The sequence below is a fragment of the Motacilla alba genome, chromosome Z (assembly GCF_015832195.1).
Source record: "Motacilla alba alba isolate MOTALB_02 chromosome Z, Motacilla_alba_V1.0_pri, whole genome shotgun sequence".
NCBI lineage: Eukaryota > Metazoa > Chordata > Aves > Passeriformes > Motacillidae > Motacilla > Motacilla alba.
Window position 1 is genome coordinate 69,696,644 of NC_052046.1, and position 23,015 is coordinate 69,719,658.

Here is a 23,015-nt window from a genome sequence, read left to right on the forward strand (position 1 = left end):
CACCAGCCATGTGCAACTTCTTTCCATTTGCCTCTTTCGAGAGATGACAGTCTACCTAAAGAAAGAGGGAAAAAATTCCCTCTTGAAATTACCTTTGAAGATGTGTGTGCACCGGAGTCTGCTTCCACTCTTCTACCACCTGTATGATGAGAACCAGCATGTGGCAAAAGTGAGAATTCCAAGCTACCTCCTGCCATAGTGACCCACAGACTGCAGCTCTCCAGCCTCCTCCTGGCTTTGCCTGCAGGGACACAGATCCTTGCCCCAGGCTGTGGTACCATCTCCTGGTCTCTGCTGCTCTTTAGGCTTCTCTGGAAACCCTGCTTCAAGCAACCAAGTTTCTGAAGAAGAGGAAGTTCAAGCGACTTCTGGAGAGGGACCAGCTATGGAGGTGTAGTGAGTGCCTGGTAGGGATGGTTCCAAAACCCGAAACACAGCCTAAGCAAACCCTCTGCTCCCAGTACCCAAGGCCTGTGGGGCTGGTAGCTGTGCCCCTGCCCACTCCTGCACCCATTTCCACCAGCCTGCACCCCACATGCTGCTGCTTCCTGTCGGCCTGTCAGCTCACAAACTCCTTTCCAGACTCCTTCCCCCACAATCCAGTGTGCCAATGGAGCCCTGGCCCAGCTGTTCTTTGGCAGCAGACTGGCATCAAGGTGCACTATGGAGTACCCAGCCCTCTGCTCCCTTCAGACTCTGGCACCATCCAGCTGCTGTCTGAGCAGGACAGCCCAGTCCTGGGCACAGGGACAAGCTGGTCAAGTCAAGGCACAGAGTCTGTACCAACCCTTCCCTTCCTGCCCTTGCACTGTCTCCAGCTGGCGGAGGACAGAAACACAACAGACGAGTACTGGTGCCAGTCCCTGGCATACCTGCAGAGCTCACAGGAGTCCATGCGAGAGACAGCCATCAAGTTCATTGGTGAGCCACAGCCCCAGGGCCGCTCCGGTCCCACTGCAGCTTTGCCCCAGCCCTGGCTGCTGTGCTGGCAACAGGATTTAGCCCAGTGACTTTAGAGCCCTGGCTCAAGGCCACAGTCCCGTGGGGCCGCTGTCACCCTCTGTCACCCCAGGCTTTCACAATCTTGGAAGGTCCTGGGCTCAGCGCTGCCAGGGGAGGAGGGTGTGTGGCTGGGCTGGCAGCACTGGTGTGAGGGAGCTGAGTCACTGGAGCCATAACAGGCTCTGTGTTCCCAGGCCTCATTGGGCAGCACATGAAGGAACGACGGCAGGAGGAGTTCCAGATCACCTGTGATGGTGAGTGTCAACTGGGGCTGAGCAGGGAGGAGTAGAGAGCCAGGAAGCTTCAATTCCTGCCCCATCTTGTAAGAGGTCTGTTCCCTGCACAGAGGAGGTGCAGTGCAGGCAGAGCAGAAAAAGATTTAAGGGGCATATGGGATATTTGTAGCCAGGACTTTCCAGCTGATTCTATTAGCTCCTGCTCTCCCCTGGCCATGGGAAGAGCTGGATAGGAAGGCCCTCCTGGGTAAGGCAGGAGGGCTCCTGGGGACTCAGCAGATCTGTGGTCTGACCTTGTCTGTTCTTCTGTGTTCCAGCCCTTCTAGGCATGGCAAATGACATCAGCCCCTCTGTCTCAACCCTGGCAGATCAAACACTGCACAGCCTAAGAACTGTACAAAGAAATGGATTGCCTGGCCCATTGCAGCTGCTACAAGACCAGCTGCGCAGGATGTATAGGAGATAACCTTCCCTTTGAGTCCATGGCTGGCCATGCTTTGCAAGCTGTGAGCAGAGCTGATCCCAGCAGCTCTGTCTGCTGAGACCACCTCAGCCTGCAGGAAGGCCAAGGGGGTTCTGGCCTCTCCTGACCCACAAGACAGCTTTCTTTCATCCCAGCATGGAAATATAAAAACTGTTTTATCATATCACACAGGGGGCCAGGAGCTTTTTATTTTGTCTGCAAGTGTCCACAGGTCATTGGGGAAGAGGAGAAAAAGAGAGTTTTGCAGCAAGCAACCCAGCTATCCAGGCAGCATGGTAGGAAAAGTGGCTGGAAGCTGCTTTTTAGTCCTTTGGTTGTTCTGCTGAAGCTTCTGACAGAGCTGATGGGCAGATCCCAGAGCTGTGAAGAGTTCCTGGGAAATTTGTCCTTGCATATGTCTATGAATGCTCTCCCAGCCATGAACTGCCATCTGTGTCCTGTCCATATGTTACTGCCTTGATTGTTGAGTGTCTGAGGTGCCTCTTGAGGCTGCTATGGAGCTCCTTCACCAAAGAACAGATTGTGATACAACACCCCTTTCTGCTTATATTTGGGCACTGGCAGAGCCTGGACCACTCTGGCTCGAGCTTGGGCTCTTGCCAAGCAAGACTGCTAATGAGAGCAGCTCAAGGTCCTCAGCTCTTCCCTCCTGCTGCAACAGACAGACATGGCCATGGGGACAGAATGGAGCCCCATCTGCCCCATCTGCCCCATCTGCCAGGTTACTCAGAAGGATGTGAATTTTTCTCTGCCCTGTCACCACCAGTTCTGCCTGGGCTGCATCCTGCAATGGGCAAAGATAAATCCAGCATGCCCACTCTGCAGAAGAATGATAGCAGCAATCAGGTTTTCTGAGTAGGATGAACAGGACTACATACAATTTGCTGTCAGCTCCCCCAAATAAATGCTACAGTCTTGCAGGGAGAGAGCCTGGCCACCTTGCTGAAAACAGCCCCCAAGACCCTGTAATGGCTGCTCCATCTTCTCCAGAGGGAACACTGTCCCCAGCTGAGCAGGGGGCTGCAGGACCAGAGCCTGTGGATGGCCTCCTGCCCAAGGTGTGGGCTGAATTTTTCAAAGAACAGTATCATCTACTGGTCCAAAGATGGCCCTGGCTGGACCAGAAGCTGGAGGGAATAGGCAGGACCAGAGATGGCTGGTTAAAGAATTCATAGAGCAGCATCCTGCATGCCCTCTGTGCCTATGGTCAAGTTGCCAAAATCTTGGTGCCAGTACTGCAGCTTCTCCTCGACATACATACTGAACCTCTGGTCCATGGCCTCCTCACTGTCGTTGTGGGCCAGTGTAGCAAGGAGGCCCAGAGGCTGCTGTGCTCTGGTCCTGTCAGGGATGAGAACAACGGCTCTGTGGCCAGCGCCAGCTCCAGCTCCAGCAGCTCACAAGAGGAGACTCCTTCCAGCAGCTCTGTTGGCTCCAGTGTGGAAGACCAACACAGCACACTGGAAGCCACCCTCCACTGCAGCCATCCCCCACCTGCGCCCATCACTGCAGAGCAGGACCTGTCCCAGAGGACCCATGGCAGGAGGTCATGACAGTGGCAGGTCCCTCTGCCCAGGGCAGAAGTCGCAGAACCTCTGTCCTGGCTGGGACAGGGGCTGCTTACCAAGGACACCCTGGTGTCCCACGAAGAGGAGGGATCCTGGGCCCCAAACTCTGCCCAGCCCTGCAAAAGGCCACCCCACCAGCAGTGCTAGCAAGGTTCCTGCAGTCATTCAGTCAAATAAGAGGAAACAAATGTCTCTTTATCTGACACAGTCTCTGCACGCAGCTTGCTTCCCCTTCTCCTGGTGCCTTTCCCTGATCCCCACATCCTACCACTGACCAGGAGCCACAGAGCTGCTGGAAATGCTGTGTGAGCCATGATGATGGAAGAGTCACTGATAAAAACACTGGGGTGATGCTTTCAGAGGAGTCATGAATGGAAGACTGACAAACCTTCCAGCCAATTGTATGCCAAAAGTTTCCATTATTTAAATAATAGACTGCAATAAATTAGTAAAAAGAAAGATATGAAAGAAATTAAATCTCCCACAGCTGCTGGCTTTCCTCAGGCTCCGTGGTCTATGTATTGCTAGACTAACTTCATTTAGGCAGAATATTAACTGCCCTGACTTGTTGGAGATTGACCACAAGGTCTCATCTGTGGTGAGCAGTCACTAAATTAGCTCAGCAGAAGAATCTTCAGCTGTCCAAGTGTAGCAGAAATACTGAAATTCTGTGCTTCATGACTATGTAGCAACAGCTGCTGGTGTGGATTTGTCAGCGTTGCTTCATGGATTACTCCTGGGAAGGAATTGTGTGCACAGGCACAGTATGATGGCTTCTATCTCCTCTAATTACTCCAATCAGATGATGGCCAGAACTTTCAGGCAAAAAGCATCATGACAGAGTAATTTACAATATTCTCCAAACTACTCCTGTGGTTTTGATTTTCTTACTGATTAGGTTCAGTGTCTGGCCTCAAGAAATCAGTCCAGAAAGAATAGGCAAACCTCAGCTTGCAAGTTAGAGTGCAAGTCTTTAATCTGCCGTTTTTGCAGTATGTACAAACAACTTTTCAACATATTTGCAAAAAAATCTCTTAGTTCTTGCTATGCCTATCCAGAACCTGAGTCTCTCCTCATTTTATTTTGATTTGAGATCCAAACATTATTTTTTTCTGACAGGGAAGTAAGAACCAGCTGCAAATACAGACTACAAGTGTGAATCTATACTGCAGGAACTGAGCTATAGCTTGGAATTAAAGGCAAGAAGTGATGCCATGGTAAATGTGAACATTTGGTGCTGACATAGGAGCCTTCTGCAGTGCTCTACCAACCCATAGTTCACATTGCTACAAACTCTCTTTCTGGTGTTACAAAGAGTGTAGAAGAGCTGACTATAAGTAAAAAAAAAAAAAAAAAAAAAAAATAGCCAGAATGTTAATTTTTGTTAATATGGTGAACAATGAGTAATAATTCACACCTCATAGAAGTGAGTATTCAGATTTCCACTTAGTATGTGCTGGCAGTTTTAATTTGAAATCAACAGTTCTATACAAATGAAGTTATCCATAGGAATTAATTTGCTCTATGATCTAACTAAAAATGCCTCATTGTCAGATAAGTTTAGTAGAAATTTGCAAAGTCAACAATCCACAGAGTACCTTTTCATTTCTTACTTAGTGGAAATTCCGCAGGAAAGCTTTTACAGACTAATCAGTTTGGATGTAATTAAAATGCCAGTACATTTCATATAGTCATTTTGTTTTTAGAACCAAACCATAAGACTGCACAGCCTTTTAAAAAATATTTTAAAATAAATTTTCAAATCAACAGCCTGAGTAGGACTCAAAATAAAAACTCTACCAAACTTCAGCTCTATTGGAAGATTCCTTTGTCACCCTGTGAAGTTCTGCATTCACTTTCTGAAGATTAAAAGTCCCAATTATGGTGGTTTTGGTGTGGCTAGGAGTTGGGGAAGGGTCTTCTTCCTTCGTCAACTCCATGCTGCAGTGCCTTTGGGATATGGCCTACTGGCCGTTGTTTGCGCAGCCCTGGTATTTCTATATGAGGCAGAAAGTGCAATTGCATATCCAGCCAAAAGCCCATGAGGAGTGGGGCAGCCAGAGCTGTGCCAGATACAGGCCAGCAGCCATGACACAAGAGGGTTTTGGTTCCAGCCCAGTGCAGCTGGTGCACCTCTTCCGTGACTGCCTCCCCTTCCCAGGTGCCCATGGATAGTCGGTGCAGGGTTCTGCAAGGGGTATGGAACAGGGTGGGGATGTCTGCTGGCAATCGAGTGCAGCGGAGAGCAAACAGTCCAGGATGTTCCTGGAGTGTGTGACAGAGAACTTCTGACACAGCTGGTGACTGAGCCAGTGGGGGACGGCATTGCTGGACCTGCTGTTTGTGAAGAGAGAGGGGCTGGTGGGTGACAGGAGGGTTGGAGGTGGCCTTGGGCTCAGTGATCACAAAATGCTTGTGTTTGATTCCCAGAGAAGGAACGAGAGATGTTGGGGAAATGTTTACCTGCAACAAATTGTGAATTCCTTAAGGTTTAACAGAGAGCGCTTAGTTGTACATTCCCTCACACCAGTGGTTAATGTGTGCAAGTGGGTATCTGAGCCTTGAGAATAAAGACAGTGGGCCTACAGAGGAGATAGCTGCAATTCATTCAAGGACAAGAAGGCTCTTAACCATGGAAGGAGAATTTGAGGAATGGGATGTTCACCAGATGACCACCAGAGACCCTCAAGAGAGCCGTACTCTAAATGTCAGCAATTTTGGGGAAGTGATTTAAACATATCAAATACTTTGTGGGAATATTTAGCCTGTGAGTTTGAGCAAAGTCATTAATATGTCTTAGTTCCATGGATACTAACACATGGATGTGTGTGTTTCAGGGAAGTGATTCCCCACGCACCCAGCACTGAAATAAAGGAATGCCTCTTTTCTCACACTGAGCTGGCAGTGTGGATTGGGCCCTGCTTGGTAACTTTCATTTTGGTCATTTCTATTGAAGCATAAAGAATGGTTGAAATGAAACCTTTTCCAGCTGTTTCCATCTGGTTTACCTTTTGGGGGACCAAGGTTCTGTGCTGCAGGTGGCCCAGGTGTGTGCAGAGCAATGCAGCTCCACACACCCCTTGGTTTTCCCCCACAGGTTGTCATGCCTTGTTCCCAGGTGTGCCCAGCTCGGGCAGAAGAAGGAGCCTGCGGAGCAGTGGGCACCGTGCCCTGCCCAGCCGGGGCTCTCTGGCACAGGCCAGCAGCAGCAGCAGCAGCAGCAGCAGCAGCAGCAGCAGCAGCAGCAGCAGCGTTCAACCCGCTCCTGCCTGGGCTTCACCTGGGACACAGAAGCCTCTGGAAATCAGCACTGCCAGTCGCGTTCCTAGCCTAGAGCAGCTGCTGCTGGCGGGCAGATGCTGCCAGTTTGACTGCTTCCAAAGGGGAATAAAGGCAGTGCAGAGGAAGAGATGTACATACAGAGCAGCCCTGGGAACATCTAATAAACATGCAAATGTATGGAGTGATCTGTTAGGAATTACTTCAGCTGCTATGCCAATAGTGCTTTCTCTCCTGGTTCTGTGCAATGCTTTGGGCCATTTTCTTGGTCTGGTTTCCTTTGCTTTGGTCCCATCTGAGTGCTGAGTTGGGGTACAGGATGTAGGTGCTTCGTGCACTCTTGGAGTTACTCTTAGATCCCTTGAGCAACAGGGTTGGGTCCATAGGGGGAGTTTGTGCTGCCTTGTGACAGCAGAGAACTTCCCAGGCCATTTTGTGTTTGCTGTAGGGAAGGTTGGTTATTGCTTTGCATAAATTCACAGACTAACATGCTTTGTGGTGCTTTGCTTTGTGATGCTTTGCTTTGTGATATCAGGGCATGGTTGCCACGTCATCGCGGTGACATCAGAAGGCTGCCTTGGTGCGTGGAAGGCCTGAGTGTCAGAGCAGCCCTAGGGCTTGCTCAGTGCAGGAGCATCCTCCTGCTTGAGGCTCTTGTCAGTGTGCTCCTGCACACTGACAGGAGCCTTGTTTTTTGTAGTGATGGAGCACAGTGTGCAAACTTGGACAGCAGTGCTAGAATGATTGAGCAACTTGCTGGTGCAGTTTGCACTGCTTACGGCACTGTTTATTGTGCCTATTACCTGACTCACCTGGCACGTAAGTAGAGGTTTTCCCTGGGTATAACAGAACCTGGCTTTTGCATGTCTTCCTGCTCTTTCTTAGTGACTGAGTTGATTTAGAAAGAGAAAGAGCATTAGGATGCCACTGGTTTGGTAAAGCTGCTGTAAACACATTCAGCTATAAGGAGGGTGTCTGCAGCCACAGGGGCAGCATTTGCAAGGGAACCTGCAGGGGTTCTGTTCCCTCCACGGGATTGTCTGAGGCAGCAGAGTCTGTCATTTCCTCAGTTTGCTGGATCAAGCAGGACAACTTCCAAAATGCAGACTGGGAGGCCTTCTCAGAAGGCCTTCTAAAGACTTTGTAGCTCTCACCAGAACTGAGGGAAAGCTTCCTTCATTCTAAATTTTGTCATGAAAGGATTTGACTGTCTATTTTGACCCTTGACTGAGTGTTAAAATAGTGATTCCCTTTGCAGTGAAGTGAAAACTCCAAAGCAGTGATCAGCTGCTCCTGAACCCTGAAGCTGCTGCTGTGCTGTTTCACAACACAACTGTCAGAGCTCAGGGGGATTTTGGGAAAGCTTTTCTGGGTGACTGTTTTCAGCAACTCAATGGGAATTAGTGCATGCAACTTCTTTTTTTAAAAAAGTACCTGAAAGACAAGAGAACAAAATCTGCTTTATATGTTGGACAGAACTGATCATGTTTGTATTCATTTACTGGCTAAACAGGCTGAAGGGTAGGCAGAACCAAGAATATTGTCCTGTTCTCTTGCTGGCTGTGTGAAAGAACTATGTCTCCTGGAGGGATATTGAAAAAGGAAGATCATCTCTGTTTGGGTTGACTTCTTCTCTTCTGTCGGATTCACTGGCCCAGGCAGTTTTCTGACAGCATCTCGTTCATTTTCCTTGCCCACTACAGGTCACCTGAAGCATGTATTCAGCGGTTCTGATCATGAGGTGAGTGAGAAAGGAACATTTCATGTCCCTGGTGTTTAAGAATTGTGGAGCAAAGCTGTGAGCTTGGCCTTTGTCAGTAGAGGGCCAGCTGGGTAGGCTGAAAGAAAATCCATTTCCATGTCTGCAGCAGCAATAACAAAGGCATCGCTGGCTATTTCCTAATTTTCCATTTCAGAGCTTTCAAGGAATGAAAAGCTCCGTTCTGCAGAGAAAATGTTGCTTCATGATAGTACCCAGGGTGGAATATCTAAAACAAAACTATTAGCAGTTCTGTTGAATTAGCCCATTTTAATTTAGCTACAGTGACTTAGAATCTCATTGTTATCAAAGTTTCTGATTTGTCCTTAGTACAGCTGGTTGTAGAAATAGAGCTGAATAGAAAAAAAGTGCTGAATGGAAATAAGGTTATAAATGGTAGGTAACTTTCTGGCCCTCATACTGCTGTCTGTCCACAGATGACTGAACCAACAGCCGTCTCTCCTCTGGCTCCCTCTGCTCCTGGAGAAGAAGCCAAAGAGGAGGCAAATGAGAAATATGACCACAAGCCTCCAGCTGTGGTCACACCACAGCCTGAACATTCTGATCCAGTAAGTGCCAGTTGTGGGTGGTGCTGTCTTTAGTGCAAGGCAGAGCTGCAAGTTTCTGAGCAGCCAGCACTTGCTGTTGCTGGCTGAGGATGCTGAGTGCTGGAGTCCTGCCAGGACCTAGTGATTGCCCCCAGCCTGTGACAGCTGGAAAAGGGGCTTTGATCTGTCATGTTTCAGCCCCAGCTTCCTGGCATTTTGATAGGTGCCAGCCTGAAGCATGAAGGCTTCCTGTTCCCTGAGAAGGGAGCACGTCAAAGACACTGTGCTCAGCCTTGTCGGATATGCAGGGGACACTGTGGCACGGAAAGACCTCCAGACTGGCCAAGTAGCTGCAGGCACAAAAAAATGTTGGTCTGACCACACAAGCTCTTTGTGTTGCTTTGAACCCACAAACTTCTTGGGTGTGCTTACTTGGGAGTATTTCAGAGACACACTGGGGAGGTAGCGTCGCTGCTTGAAGTCAGGGAGTTTGGTGCCTTTGTTGCCAGGTTGCTCTTTTGCCTCTTCAGGCAGAGCAGCCAGTAGCAGAGCTGACAGGTGCTCTGAGTCTGCCTGTTTTTTGGTCTTTGGTAAGCTGCAAGGAGATGATTGTGTTGTCCATGAAGCTGTGGGAGGCCATTCTTGTCTTGTGTGGCGAAAGAAACAAACTGCATAGTTCTGAGCCTTCTTCTGAGGCAAAAAACAGACGGCGCATGTGTCTGTTGGTACTTTCTATTGGGTAGTCTGCTTTGAAAACTGCATTTGAAAACTGCATTGGAGCCTAGAGTGGGAGCAAAGCTGCAAGTCCCTGACTGCTGTCTTGTAATGCTAAAACCAGGATGTACACCTGGTTGAAATGCTGGATGCTGTATTTGAAGTCAAATGGGCAACTTTGTGGCTGGGGAGCTGCGTGGGTCAGAAGGAGCCAGGGGTGCTGCTGGTGAAGAGCAGCTGAAGAAGAGGCAGCCTGTGGCCAGGTGGCCAAGAAGGCCAAGGGCCTGCTGGCCTGCGTCAGCAGCAGTGGGGCAGCAGGAGCAGGGCAGGCAGCGTGGCCCTGTGCTGGGCAGCGCTGCGGCCACAGCTGGAGTGCTGTGTGCAGCTGAGGGCCCCTGTGAAGCAGAAAGCCATGCAGGGGCTGCAGCGTGTGCAGAGAAGGACACGGCAGCTGGGCAAGGCTGTGCAGCACAAGCCCAGTGAGCGGGTGCTGAGGGAGCTTTAGCCTGGCCAATGGCAGGCTGGTGAGGGACCTTTCAGGCAGACTTCCATAGATCCCTACCATGGATCCATAGATCCAGTGCTGACCATAAGGGCTGTTTCCCTGCCAAACATCCTCTCACTGCATCCAAGTGCTTTAGACACTGGAGTAGGTAACACTTTTCTCTTGTGGTTTTTTCATTTGTTTGCTTGTTTGGTAGAAGGTGAAGCCTTGTGTAATTTCTCCTTCTCCAGGGAGCAAAGGAACTTTTTCTCAATCTTTCCTGCCCTTTTCCAGCACTGGCAGAGATTCTGCTAGAATTTTAGTTTGCAAGGAGGTAGTTCTGGAAGATACAGTATTTTTGTACAAGAACACAGTTTGGGGCAGGGACATTGGTGCAGAAGGAGCTGTTCTGGTGCCAGGCCAGCCAGTAGGACTTGCACATCACTTTCAGGTTAACAGCTCCTGTGTCTTTTGGGAAGCCCAGGGAATCAGTGTGTGTTGTGTTTGGGAAATGAGCAGGAAATCAATGCCCTTGCATTCCAGCTGGTCCTCAGAGATCAGAGGAGCTGGGAGGGGTTGGGCTTCATTTCTGATTACAGCCACTTTAGCATCATCAGTGTGGTCGAGTCCAAGAGAAGAACTTGCCCGAGCACAGATACACAAAGAGTGCAGTTCCCAGTGCAATGCTCTGGATCTGATCACTTTCCATAAGGATCCACACACTTCCCAAGAGTGTGGTTTATTGAAGCAACAGGAGAGCAAGATCAGTATTGCTGCTGATCAAGGCACTGCTACCGAGTGTTGATGTGTGTAGCGACAGAAAGGACAGTATTGATTCAGGGCGACCCCCACGCAGATTCAGGGCGACCCCCATGCTTTGACTCTATGATTTAGAAGGTTAAAAAAATGCTTTATTAAGCTATGTTATAATACACTAATGCTATAATAAAACAATACTAAAGAGATACTGTATTAAAAAGATACCAAAGAAAAACTCATGACTGTCTTGAGACAGCTTTTATCTAATTAGCTAATCAATCTAAACAACTGTCACTAAAATCTAATTAACAAATCCCTTTCAGTAAACAATCTCTGTAACACATTCTACATGTACTAAACAACAAGAACAGCAAATAGAGATAAGAATTGTTTTCTCTTCTTCTCTAAGTTTCTCACTACCTTCCCTAAAAAAATCCTAGGAGAGAGAATTATATCTCTCTCTGCTCAAAGAATGTAAATACCACAGTAAAGTAAAGAGAGATGATAAAAGTGAGATCTGTCTATCTGTCTATCTATTTGAATCTTCTGGATCTGCTCCAAAGCAGTTGAAGATGCAAAGCTCACCTAAAGGCATCCCTTCAGGAGAGGAGTAGAGACAAGTTCCATTGACTGATCCTGAGCAGGCAGAGATGTTTCCCCCTCCAGAGATGGTTGTTTTTTCCCCTCATGTTTTCCTTCTCCAGCCTCTTCTGACCTGAAGCCTCCTTTTTATCCTTTAAATTTTTGCATGTCCTAAGGGGGTGGAACTATCCTATGCTGTAGATGGGGTCTGGTGACTTTGCTCATACATGTATTACATGACACATGGTTTCCTTCACTGGCTTCCCCAGGGGTGTGTAAGTGCATTCATTAATGGACCCTATGGGAGTCTCTGTTACTGCTGGTCAGAATTCTCAGTTGACAAAAGAGGGAGAAGAAACACCTTGGTCCTCTTCCTAATACTGAGGTGGCCATAGAGGCTCTGGGAGCTCCATCAGAGGATCTTTGCACGCATCCTTATCTCCTGAATGACCAGGATTTCTGAGAAGAGCGTAGATGTCAGTAAGGCAGGAATGCTGCTACAGGCCTGAAGAGAATGTGAACTTCAGAAACATGTCTCTCACAAGGGATGAGCTCACCTAGGAAGCCACCTGCAGAGCCAGGATGGAGCTGTGGGACAGGGCTGGGTGTCAGTCACTACTGAAAGACAAACAGGACATGGCAGAAGCAGAGGGAGGCCCTCACCTGACCCTTGAGAAATGCCACACCTTCCCTGTCAGCTGCCTGACAGGCTGTTGGAGCTTCAGTCCCAGATGGACCCTGATTGTAGTGCCAGGGTCACTTTGGAATCTGTGCCTCCCCTTGGGCAGAGAATGACCCAGCAGAGCAGCAGCACAGTGCTTTGGGAACATGTGGGCCCATCAGTCTTTGGCCCACAAATGTCGTATGGGAAGTTGAAACCCATCTTCTCTTGCTTTCTGTGCAGGTCCTTCTAGAGAAAGAGCAGGAGCAGAGTGCTTTACCAGAGATGCCATGCCAGACTCAGGGAGAGCTGTTCCCAGCCCGAGAGCAGGAAGAGCAGCTCAGGCAGCAGGTGGAAGAGCCCCAGCAGAATGGCCAGGTAAGCCTGACTTGCCAGGGGACAGAGGGAAGGGCAGGAAGAGGGGCATAAAACAGAGCTCTTGGGACTGAGGAGGCCAGGAGTCCCCTAGGCACTGGAAGCACAGAGCCTTGGAATCTGCAGAGATCAGCACTGGGACAGGAGGTTTGCAATGGAAGCAGAGGTGGGTAGGGAAGCAGAAAGAAGTGGTTGAATAAATGTGATTTTGAGGGAGCAAGAGGAACAAGCTGAGCATGATGGCAGCTGCCAGTCACTGGCTGTGCATTTGTGTGTACAGAACATCAAGGCAGAGCCACAAGCAGAGCTGCCCAAAGCTCAGAGCGACATTATGGCACCGAAGAGGAGGAATGAAGAAGACATGGGAAGCATCCAAGAGAAGAATCTCCATCAGCAGAGAGGCGATCAACAAAACCAGGTGAGTGAAAGAATGGCAGCTACTCGACTCATGAAACGTCCTCACCCTTGTTCTTTACAGAACATTGAGAAAGAGCTGCAGGCTGAGCTGCAGGAAACTGAGGCTAGGATGAAGGCATGGGAGAAGAGGCCAGATGAAAAAATTAAAATCATCAAAGAGAAAATTAATCTCCTCCTTCAGGGGCAAAAGGCTCTAGAAAAGCAAGTGAGTGAAATAGCAATAGCCACTGCAGTCATCAAATGGGTGGTTTCTGCCATTCTCACCTTTCCTCTACCGAGCAGCACAGGGGTGGGGTGATGCGTCTAAATGCCATCCTGCTGAGGCCTCTGTCAGAGCTGCTCTGAAGGACACTTCCTGGTCTGCTGAATTTCAGATGTTTTTTTGGACAGTGGGATTAGTCCTTTGACATCTTGGTCAGAAGTCATCCCAAAGAAGTCCTGTTGACTTCTTCCAGATCACCTTGTTTCTTGAGGTGTTTTTGCAGGTGAACATGGTCACTCACATACATTTGGAATATGAGCTACAAGCTGTCTGTATCCCTTGTGAATCTGCTCCTGTCCTGTTCTTTCCCTTTCCTCACAGTCGATGACTCCTGGCTGACAGGGACAAGCTGTAGTCTCTGACTGCTTTGTTCTGTTTGACTTGAGGTGGAAGTGCCACCATCCTACCTGGTAGCCTGCAAAGACTTCCAGCAAATGACAGGCGACCAAGAGCCCCGAGACTGGCATGAGGCCCAGGAACTGTACCATCCAGAGATGCTGCAGGATGAGCACATCCCGAGGATAGTGCAGGAAAAGAGAATTCCATGGCAGGAGGTAGAACATTAGAACAAGGAGCTGCAAACGTATCTGCAGGCCTAAGAGGGGGAAAGGAGTCCTTGGGAGGAAGTGGAGCGGTCATTGCAGCAGTCATCCTTCAGAACATGAAACTGGCTATGAACTCGAGTAAAACTAGCCTTTGGTTTTGACCATTTGGTTTCACAGGTGGACATCCAAACCAATCCAGTTGAAGAGCTCTGCATGTGGCTGACAGCAGCTTCCTAAGGGCTTGCATTTCAAATGGGATCTGGGGGCAATCTCTGCCAGTCACCTTCCTGACATAAACTCATTTCTTGTCTCAGATCTACACCGGCTCTGACACAGAAGCTGCAGCAGCAGCAGCAGCAGCAGCAGCAGCGCGGTCCCAAGGAGCATTTGCTCCCCAGCCAGAGAATTGGAGCCGGGACACTTGGTTCACTTCCCACGCTGACCCAGCTGCTGCTCAGCAACAGGAGATCGAGGATGATTCCCTGGTGCAACGGAGTACGTCTGGTGTCTTTCTTATCTGACGGACAGCGTATTGTATGCATGTGTCAGCATAGCTGTACCAAAGGGTTCTCCTCAGTTGGTGTCACAGGAAGTGCTGGCAGTGCTTCAAGGCAGCGAAAGTGCTCTGGGTGTTCTGCTGCCTCTGAGGGCAGCTTGGACTGGCTGGAGTTTTCCTGGGCTTCCCTCTCTGCCAAAGGCAGAGAAAGATTGTTCCTGGACCAGCAGAAGGCTGTGACTGCTTGAGTCCTAGCCATTGGCAGAAGCCCTGCTCAGATCAGTCTCTTGGAGAACACATCAAGCCCTTTGTGATTCTGCAGCACAACCCAATGAATCTGCTTCTTGCCCATAACAGCTGCCAATGCTGTGCTATCAGATAAGACCTGGTAGGGTTGAGAAGAGGGCCCAGTGGAATTTGTGTCTACCATCACCTGTTGGGACAAAAAGGGCACTGATCTGCACCTCAGTGTTTCTGATCTCAAAGCCAATCCTATTGTGTCCTGAATGGGGGCAACAGCATGTTGTCTGAGTGAGTCTCAGGCTCACTCTGGCTTCTTCCCATCAGTACTTGTCAGTGCTCATGCTTGGGCTTTGCCAGCCTTGTTGTGCTAGCTGCCCTGTCCCTGATGGCTGGTGGGACTGCAGAGGCTGGAGCCTTCCTTAGCTGGGAGAGTCCTGCTGCTGCCCGGCTGCTGCAGCACAGAACTGCCTGAGACAGCAGCCCCTTCTCTGGGCCGGCTTCTGCGTCGCACGGCCTGGACTCATGAGAGGGTCAGCATCTCCTGTGGGCAGCTGTCTGTGTCACGGACACCTGAGGAGCACTGCTGCCCCCTCTGCCCTTGCCTGCCATGAGGAGTTGGGAAGATGGGGACGTGTGCGGTGCCGAGAGGGCGAGTGCAATGGGAGCGACTGATCCGCGCTGTCAGGGTGAAGAGAAGCAGTGGGGTTCTTCACATGGGGCACGGGCCAGGGCATCTTTGAGCTCAGCCTGCTCATAAAAGGTGAGGGTCCTGATGCTGAAAGCCCTGTCAGGATTGGTTATAGCCCAAGCTGCTCTGGTTTACAAATGCAGAGGCATTCTTCTGTCAAACTGGTGCAAGGTGGAAAAGATGGGAACACTTGGCAATATTCCTCCTGTTCTGAACTTGGCATCTGTTCAGAGGAATTGATTCTAGACATCAAGGTGGATTCAATCTTAGCAAGTAGGAAACCTTTTGTTGAATCTCACAGTGTTTATTCCCAAGAAAACAAAGGCACTGTTAGTTCCAGCTCTCCTTAATGTTTCTAGTTGACAAACTTACTTGCCTTGGTAGGTGTTCTCTTCTGGTCTCTGTCTCCTCTGAATGTATCTCCCTGTGCTTCCCTGTGTGTCTACTGTCAAGAGGTCTCTCACTTCAAAGGACACTAGAAATCAGTCTCTGTGCCAGCCACTTGTGCTGCGGAGCTGCTGTTTTCTTGTTGTTGTTCTTGTTCCTGTTCCTGTTGTTGTTAGCCAGCTGTCCACAAAGGGAGTGCTCAGAGCCCCAGACAGTGGGGCTGCCTTTTGTATCTCCTAGAAGGTGGGATCTCTGCTTTAAAGTGAACATCTTGCATTTTGTTTCCCTCAGGGAGAATGGTGGAGATGGAAAATCCCATTAGAAAATACATTGAACTGGAAAATATTGGCAGTGGGTGAGTCCAAGCAATGTTAATTTTACAAAACTATGCACCACCAGGTTTTTTGCTGGTGGAATAGCTATAAAGTGTGAAGTCAGACAAGCTGCAAACGTGTTCAGGCACTGGGCTTAGATTGTCAGTGCTGATCAGAATTTGTAAGTGTGCTCAGAAGGCATTGTCAAAGACATCTCCATGCTTCCAGTGTCCTGCAGGTCTTAGGCATTTACAGAAGAGATCTCCTGGGTGGGCTGGCTTTCACTGCAAGATCTAAATGGCTTCTCCTTTATTTGCTGCTATTTTGTTTCTAGGACTTTTGGAGATGTTTGTAAAGCATTCGACACTGCCACAGGAAGAGAGGTAAATGTCAACAGCTGCCGCAGACTCTGTCACACTCGAGGGCTTTCCCCTTCAGGTGTGAGCACCTGGGGCTGGAACTTTGGGTAGAGCTGTGCTGAAAAGGCACAAGAAGCACAGAGTGGTACCAGCCTGCAAAACACATTTGGGACTTTGTCTTCCTCAGCTGCTGGAAGGAAGGCACGGAGGGCAGCGCTTCCTTGCAGAGAAGGACGTGCTCACTCGCTCTCCATTGCTAAAACAAAGGGGGTGCCTTAGAGCACCTCCCTGCTCTTTGGGGCTACAGAGTCCTGAATTCTCATTTCTGCCTGCCAGCAAATACTTCTGAAAGTTACTGACAGTTCCTTAAGCCAGCTGCAGTGCTGCACTTGGCAACTGCACCTAGGGAGAGACCTGCAAGGCGTCCCTAAAAGCCCTAAGCCCTGCCCACAGCCCAAGATGGATCCACAGAGGATTAAGGCATGGATTACTTCTTTTGAATCCCATACAAAGCAGCAGAGAGTGTGGTCAGAGGTTGGGGTGTGATAGTTGAGGCCACGTGTCCTGTGACTGGCCCCCAAGGAGCAGAGAAATGGGCTTTTGGAATGTCAGTTCCCATTCTGATGTCTAATCACAAGGCAGTTTGGCACAGTTTGGCTGTGTCATTCCAAAATCACTCGCTCCATGTGAGAAATTGTTCTCATGCCACCAGCTTTTAATGTTACTGATTTTCAAAATCATTTTAGGTGGCCATAAAGAAAATAAATCTTCAAGGATTGATCAGAAAGGAAGTAACCTTTAATGAACTTATGGTCATGAAAATTAATAAGCACCAAAACATTGTGAATTATTTAAAGAGGTGAGTGGTTGTTGTTTTATCCCAGCAATGTTTGTTTACATGCTGCAAGCATGCAAAGTTAAAAACCCACTTTGGTCACTGGAAGAAAATAGAGCTGGTAATTATTGGTTAATTATTATTTCTCTACTTATCTTCAGTGGATGGTAATAGAGTGCATTTTGTCTGCATTAATCTACCCTTGTAAATGCAGTTTGAAAATTTTTCAAAAACCTGGATCAGCCCTATCTTACTAATTCAACACCCTGTAAGTTCACTGCCTCCACATTGTTTTGAGGCTTGATTTTTTCAAATTTTTCTCAGCCCCTTTTAAGTTCTCATAAACCATCCTAGAGAAGATTTCCCTTGGATTGTTGTGCCTTTTCCATTACTGGGCATGCCAGGATGACTAGGTGTTTATTTCTAGAAATAGCATGTGCGACAGATTTTTTTTATCTGGGCTGGTACTAAACTGCACTTTTTGCTTGCTATCTCTACATCTCCTTTTTCACAGCTGTGCCTTTCTCCTTGAGACTGCACAGATTGCAAACAATGCACAGCCGAGAGGGAATCTTCATTCCTTTTATTCTGTCCTCATCAGAAAGGCATCCAGAAACAACTGTTGTGGTTTCCAAACAGCAACCTAGCCATGCATGTTTATCTCCATGCCCTTGTTTCCTTCTTTCAGCTACCTTGTGAATAAGCAACTCTGGCTGGTTATGGAGTACATGGATGGAGGCACTCTGAGCGATGTCATCAATGAGACTCACATGTCTGAAAGAGAGATTGCAGCCATCAGTCACGAGGTCAGGGATCCCACCTGTGCTTCGGAGGGCTTGGGCAGGATTGTCTGGGAAACAGGGGCTTGGAACTGGAGTGATTTCCTGTGCCAAGCTTTGTTTCTGTGTTGCTGGTATGCTATGGGCAAGCAAAAGCATCTCAAGTGAAAGGCCTGCCAGTGCCACTGCACTCATTGTACTCTGTTCCTATACTCTTAACTTCTTCTCTTGTATTCTCACTCTCTCTCTTGTATTTGTATTTGCTGTTTTCCACCTTGCCTCTCTAACCATTTTTCTCAAGGCTCTCTGCACTGCATTTCTTGCCTGTAAAAGCAAAGGTGCTGGTGGCAGGACTTGAAACTAATGGCAAAGAAAAAGAGACTCACTTCTCTCAGTCCTTAACTGAAAAGGATAGTACACACAAAAAACAGTGTTTGCTTCAGGAAGGTGACTGATGTGATCCTTCCAAGTCTGTGCTGAGGCCAGCAATAAAATCTTTGTCATGCAGCCTCCCACCCAAAAGAGATCCCCTTCACACCAAAGGAGGGACTTTTTCTTTCTTGGCAAAACCCTTCATTTGTTCTCTGCATGGAAAAAGCGCATCCACTGCAGCAGGAGTCCTCCTGGCTGGTTTGCAGAGGACAGTCTAGAACAGCAGGTGCTGTTGCTCTTTCAAAAGCTGACATGCCTTTCCTCAGAAAGGTCCTGCTCTGCAAGTGTTGCAGCAGCAAGCTCTTCCTCTCAGTGGCACTGTAGTCTGCCATTACTCTCCATTCCCCTGGGGAAAGGGAATCTTTTAGAGCTGTTTCCTTTCTTGTGTGATGAAATCACATCACTCATTTTTGCCCTCCTCTTTCTCTTTTCTCTCTCAGTGCCTGCGAGGACTGGATTTTCTTCACTTGAACCACGTGATCCACCGAGATGTGAAGAGCAGCAACATCCTTCTCAGAACCGACGGCTCTGTCAAGCTGGGTCAGTATATTCTTGGTCAGGTGCAGCATTCCAGGGATGTGGGTGTGGGGCTGCTTTGAGTGAGGATTCCCAAAAATGGTGCATGGGACACTGTGAGCTGATGACTCAGTTGCAACGTGCACAGAGGTATGACAAGGAAGCACAAGAAGTCAAGAGTGGTGTTGGTCTGTGTGTGTCTCTTCTAGAGGGAGGGAGTTACAAGGCTAAAGCTTCAGAAAAATAAAGGCCACTGCTGGAGGTAGTGTAAAAAATTAGGGGTTTCTTTGAAGTGGCCAATTCCATATTTTCTTGGCTAAAGCCCTGAGGAAATGAAGCAGGGGCTGATTTCCAGCAGATGACACAGTGCATTCTTAGACTGAGAGTGGGGAATTCTTTTGCTTGGTTTCCTAACTGGAGCAGGCTTTCATGGTTTGCTGTTTTCTCCACAGCTGACTTTGGCCTCTTTGCTCAGCTCACTCCTGAGCAGAGTAGATGGAGCTCTGTGGCCGGCACTTCTGGGTGGATGGCACCTGAAGTGGTGACAGGTCAACCATATGGCCCCAAAGTGGACATATGGTCGTTTGGAATCGTGGGCATCGAAATGGTAGAACGAGAAGTTCCTTACTGGAATGAAACTCCTGTTTCGGTAAGGTGCAAATCCTCACTGATCCCGCTGTCTTTCTCACCTGTTCCACGTTCTCTGTTCCGTTGGACAAAATCCCATTGCCATCTGCTGGCAGCACTTCCACCAAGGTCCCCTTCTAAAAATGTCCCTGCACCACATCAGCATCTGCTGTAGATTTGGTTGCATCAGAGGGGAAGTGGAAGTTCAGAAATCTAACCAGTTCGGAAACTTGCCATTTTGGCCTCCAGCCATGCCTGATATTTCTCATTTGCTTTTTGAACCCTGTTGGAGCTCTGTCTCTGAAGGAAAGGAATTTTTCAGTGGAATGGTTGGATGTGTGATAAATATCCTTCAAAATGGAGATAGAATCTTCCTAGTTTCAACTTTATAGAAAAAGAAAAAAGAAAAAGAAAAGGAAGTGGGAAAAGGAAAAGGAAAAGGAAAAGGAAAAGGAAAAGGAAAAGGAAAAGGAAAAGGAAAAGGAAAAGGAAAAGAAAAAAAGAAAAAGTAAGAGAAAAAGGGAAAGAAAGAGGAAAAATAAGAGAAAATAAAAGAAAAAGAAAAAGAAAAAGAAAAAGAAAAAGAAAAAGAAAAAGAAAAAGAAAAAGAAAAAGAAAAAGAAAAAGAAAAAGAAAAAGAAAAAGAAGAAAAAGGAGGGAAAAAACCACCAAAGCAATGCCCAAGCAGTTCTGCTTGCTTTTTCCTTTATTAACCAAAGCACATCAATTTTCCTCCAAACTGTACCATCTTTTCCAAATCATATGGGTCTTCAAAACTTTCAGGTTTTCAAGTCAACTGTACATTGTTTAGTCATGTGTGTGGGTGCCCTGGATAAGTTTAGGATGTGTTTTTCTCCAACTGCAGTTAGAATTGTACACCAAACCTTTGGCTCTTTCTTGGTACTTTAACAAGTTGATGAGCTTGCAGCCAGGTGCTTGGGCTGGGATCCAAGGTGGGCAGTTGACACCGGTGCTGTGTTGCTCTACCACAGGAGCAGGGCCATCCCTGGCCTGCACAGTTCTAATGGCAGTGAGGACTCCAGCTCCCCACCATGTCTGGTGGCTGAGCACAGCTGCAGAGGGACAGGATAAAACCCCTTTGTGACCTCTGGTGGTGTGGGAAAAGTGAAGAACATTTTCCTCTGGGTTGAAGAAAAAAATAACAGAGTCTCTGGTCACATCTATTTCAGTGCCACCAGCAAAGAGCTGTTACTATTGTGGCAGGCGTTTTCATGGGGTCTCCCAGACCTCTTTCCATTGTTATTTCCGTCTATTTTTTTAGATGGATTCTGCATTTTTTTCAAGAGGAGAAAAAAAACTTGATGATTTTTGTTTTATGGAAGCTGTGCTAAAGGGATCAACAAGCACTGCAGGTGCTTTCATGTAATAATCCTTGGAAATAGTATAGATAGAGCAAACTCCCCCTTCCAAATAGCCTGTCATCCTGGTGTGAATCCTCAGAGAAGCAAAACGTGCTTTTGGTGATGTGGTTCCCACTAACTAGGTCAGGCAATGAAATCAGCTGCCAAGGCAAGATCTGCAGGATGTTGGAAAAGCTGTGGCTGCATCAGGTTTGGGTTTTTGGTTGGTAAAGGAAAAGTCATCTCTGGGTCTCTGCCAGGGCAGAAACTGCCTCTGCAGAACAGAGGTTAAGCAAAGGGATCTGGGAGAGCAGTTACAGATGTGAAAGAAGCAGGTGGAGCCTCGTGTTTCCTTTTTCCCCAGCCTCAACTCCTGATAGCCATACGAGGGACACCAAAGCTGAATCAGCCCAACCTATTTTCACCTTGCCTGCGTGACTTCCTGAGCTGCTGCCTGCAGACAGAGGTGACGTGTCGCTGGTCTGCCACAGAGCTCCTGCAGGTAAAATGCAAAGGGGCTGCAGGTGAAACAGAGTATGAGGGATGGGCTCCTCCTCCACTGAAGTCCAAGGCATCAGATGAGCCCCCTTCCTCCTCACCTCCACTCTTGGTGCTCTTCAAATTAAAACAGTGAGGAATCCTAGACTGGGCTGGGCTGGCAGGGCCCTGTAAAGGTCCTCTGGTGCAAGTGTCCTGCAATGAGCAGGGACATCTTTAAAGAGATCAGGTTGCTCAGAGCCCCTTCCCACCTGCCCTGGAATGTTTGCCCCATCCCTTCCCAGGGATGGGGCACCTACCAGCTCTAAGGGCAACCTGTGCTAGGGTTGCACCATGCTCCAAGTAAACAAGACCTAATCTGACTCAATCCCCATTATATATTATAAATACTATCCCATGAATTATTGCGACTGACCCTGTTAATAAAGGTGTCTCCTACTTCCTGAGAGTCCCCTTTGAAATACTGGAACATAGCAATGAAGTCTCCCTGGGGCCTGTTCTCCTCCAGGCTGCATAACTACAGGTCTTTCAGCATGCTCTCAGAGGAGAGGTGCTCTGTCCTCTGACTGTTTCTGTCGCCCTCTTTTGTAATTTGGTGGGGTGTTCAGTTTTCTCTAATGGCAAAAGAATTGAAGTTGAGCTATTCAGGGTACAGGGACATGAAACGGTGGTGGAGGAGCCCAAGGAAGCCAGTCCCAGTCAGAGATTTGGCTGTGGGCAGGAGGGGCTGTGGGGGGCTCACTGTGGGCCTCTGAGGGGCCCTGCTTTGTGCCCCCCAGCCCACTCTTAGGGGTTTCTGGCACGCAGACAGGGACAGCTGAGAGGGACTTGTCCCAGCCCCATCTGCTGCCTGGCACACTCAAGCAGACGGGAGCTGTGCCAGGGTTACTGCCAGGTGGTGTGGCAGAGAGGGAACTGCAGCACCCAGTGCCACTGGGCTGGCCCTGCTGGCAAGGAAGGTGCCGTCCAGCACAGGAGGGGCAGGGCATGCAAAGGTAGACACTGCTCTGTCTCCCTGTGGAATTCAGCACAGTGCCTGTAGATCAAAGACAGGGACCAATGTGAGGCTTTGGAGTTTCTTGAAAAGAAACTTCAAGGACAGAAAGCACCATTTCTAGAGCACTGGCAGGGCAAAAATCCCAGCGAGATGAAGACACCTGGAAAAATGGATGAGTGGGATTCTGGGCCAGCTCTGCCTGTGATGGCAAGGTCCTGCACAAAAGATGGAGGCGCAGATGGTCCCATTGGTCTCCTTTCTGCATCCTTCTAGGAGCCAGAGCTTCCTGTGAAGCACTGAGCTTGGAAAGTCATGGTTCATTGGTTTTTGTTGATTTTTTTTTTTCCTTTGGGCAGCATCCATTTGTAACATTTGCTGAGCCTGCATCCAGCCTGGTACCACTGATTGTTTCAGTGAAGAAGAGGAAGGAAACGAGAATGTGACAATCACAACAGGACTATTTATTCCTCAACCACTTTAGAGTAGTATTGTAGGTTAGAACTAAGGGTTAGGGTTAGGGTTAGTCTTAGGGTTAGGGTTGTTAGGGTAGGATTGTCTAATAGGACTGCAGAGTAGGATTGGAAATGAATAAAGTTTCTGAAACCACAATTCACCTTGAAGATTCCCTTCCTTCTCACTCTGTGAATAAGCCTGAGAACTCCTTCTGAATTGTCTGTTGTTTCTTAAAGGTGGAAAGTGACACAGTGTCTTTGGCACGGTGTGAAAGTGGGGAAGGCTCTTTTTCATTCATCCTCTCCAGACCACACTGCCTTTGTAATGTGGCCCACTGGTCTGGTTTTGGCCAGCA

General features: G+C 48.4%; 1 protein-coding gene across 2 annotated transcripts; it reads left to right on the forward strand.

The window, feature by feature from the left end:
* Window positions 1-783: 783 nt before the first annotated feature.
* Window positions 784-22,657, forward strand: LOC119695650 (serine/threonine-protein kinase PAK 3-like). 2 transcript variants are annotated; one of them, XM_038124560.1, is made up of 14 exons: window positions 1,154-1,256; window positions 8,273-8,310; window positions 8,766-8,897; window positions 12,320-12,454; window positions 12,732-12,869; window positions 13,990-14,170; window positions 15,781-15,844; window positions 16,138-16,186; window positions 16,909-17,021; window positions 17,686-17,803; window positions 18,649-18,748; window positions 19,177-19,373; window positions 21,077-21,214; window positions 22,564-22,657. In XM_038124560.1, the coding sequence occupies exons 1-14, from the start codon at window positions 1,214-1,216 to the stop codon at window positions 22,648-22,650; spliced, it is 1,533 nt and encodes a 510-aa protein (XP_037980488.1). In that variant the 5' UTR covers window positions 1,154-1,213; the 3' UTR covers window positions 22,651-22,657. The 2 variants fall into 2 exon arrangements, with proteins under 2 accessions (XP_037980489.1, XP_037980488.1); XM_038124561.1 differs by lacking the exons at window positions 8,273-8,310; window positions 8,766-8,897 and adding an exon at window positions 784-921 and having other exon boundaries at window positions 1,197-1,256.
* The last annotated feature ends 358 nt before the right edge of the window (window positions 22,658-23,015 follow it).

Bases quoted from the DNA above. Each gene is read 5' to 3' on its own strand.
- LOC119695650 (XM_038124560.1), top strand. From the start codon at position 1,214: ATGAAGGAACGACGGCAGGAGGAGTTCCAGATCACCTGTGATG. The intron at 15,845-16,137 runs GTGAGTCCAAGC...TTTTGTTTCTAG, and splicing joins CTGGAAAATATTGGCAGTGG to GACTTTTGGAGATGTTTGTA. The intron at 18,749-19,176 runs GTCAGTATATTC...TTTTCTCCACAG, and splicing joins CGACGGCTCTGTCAAGCTGG to CTGACTTTGGCCTCTTTGCT.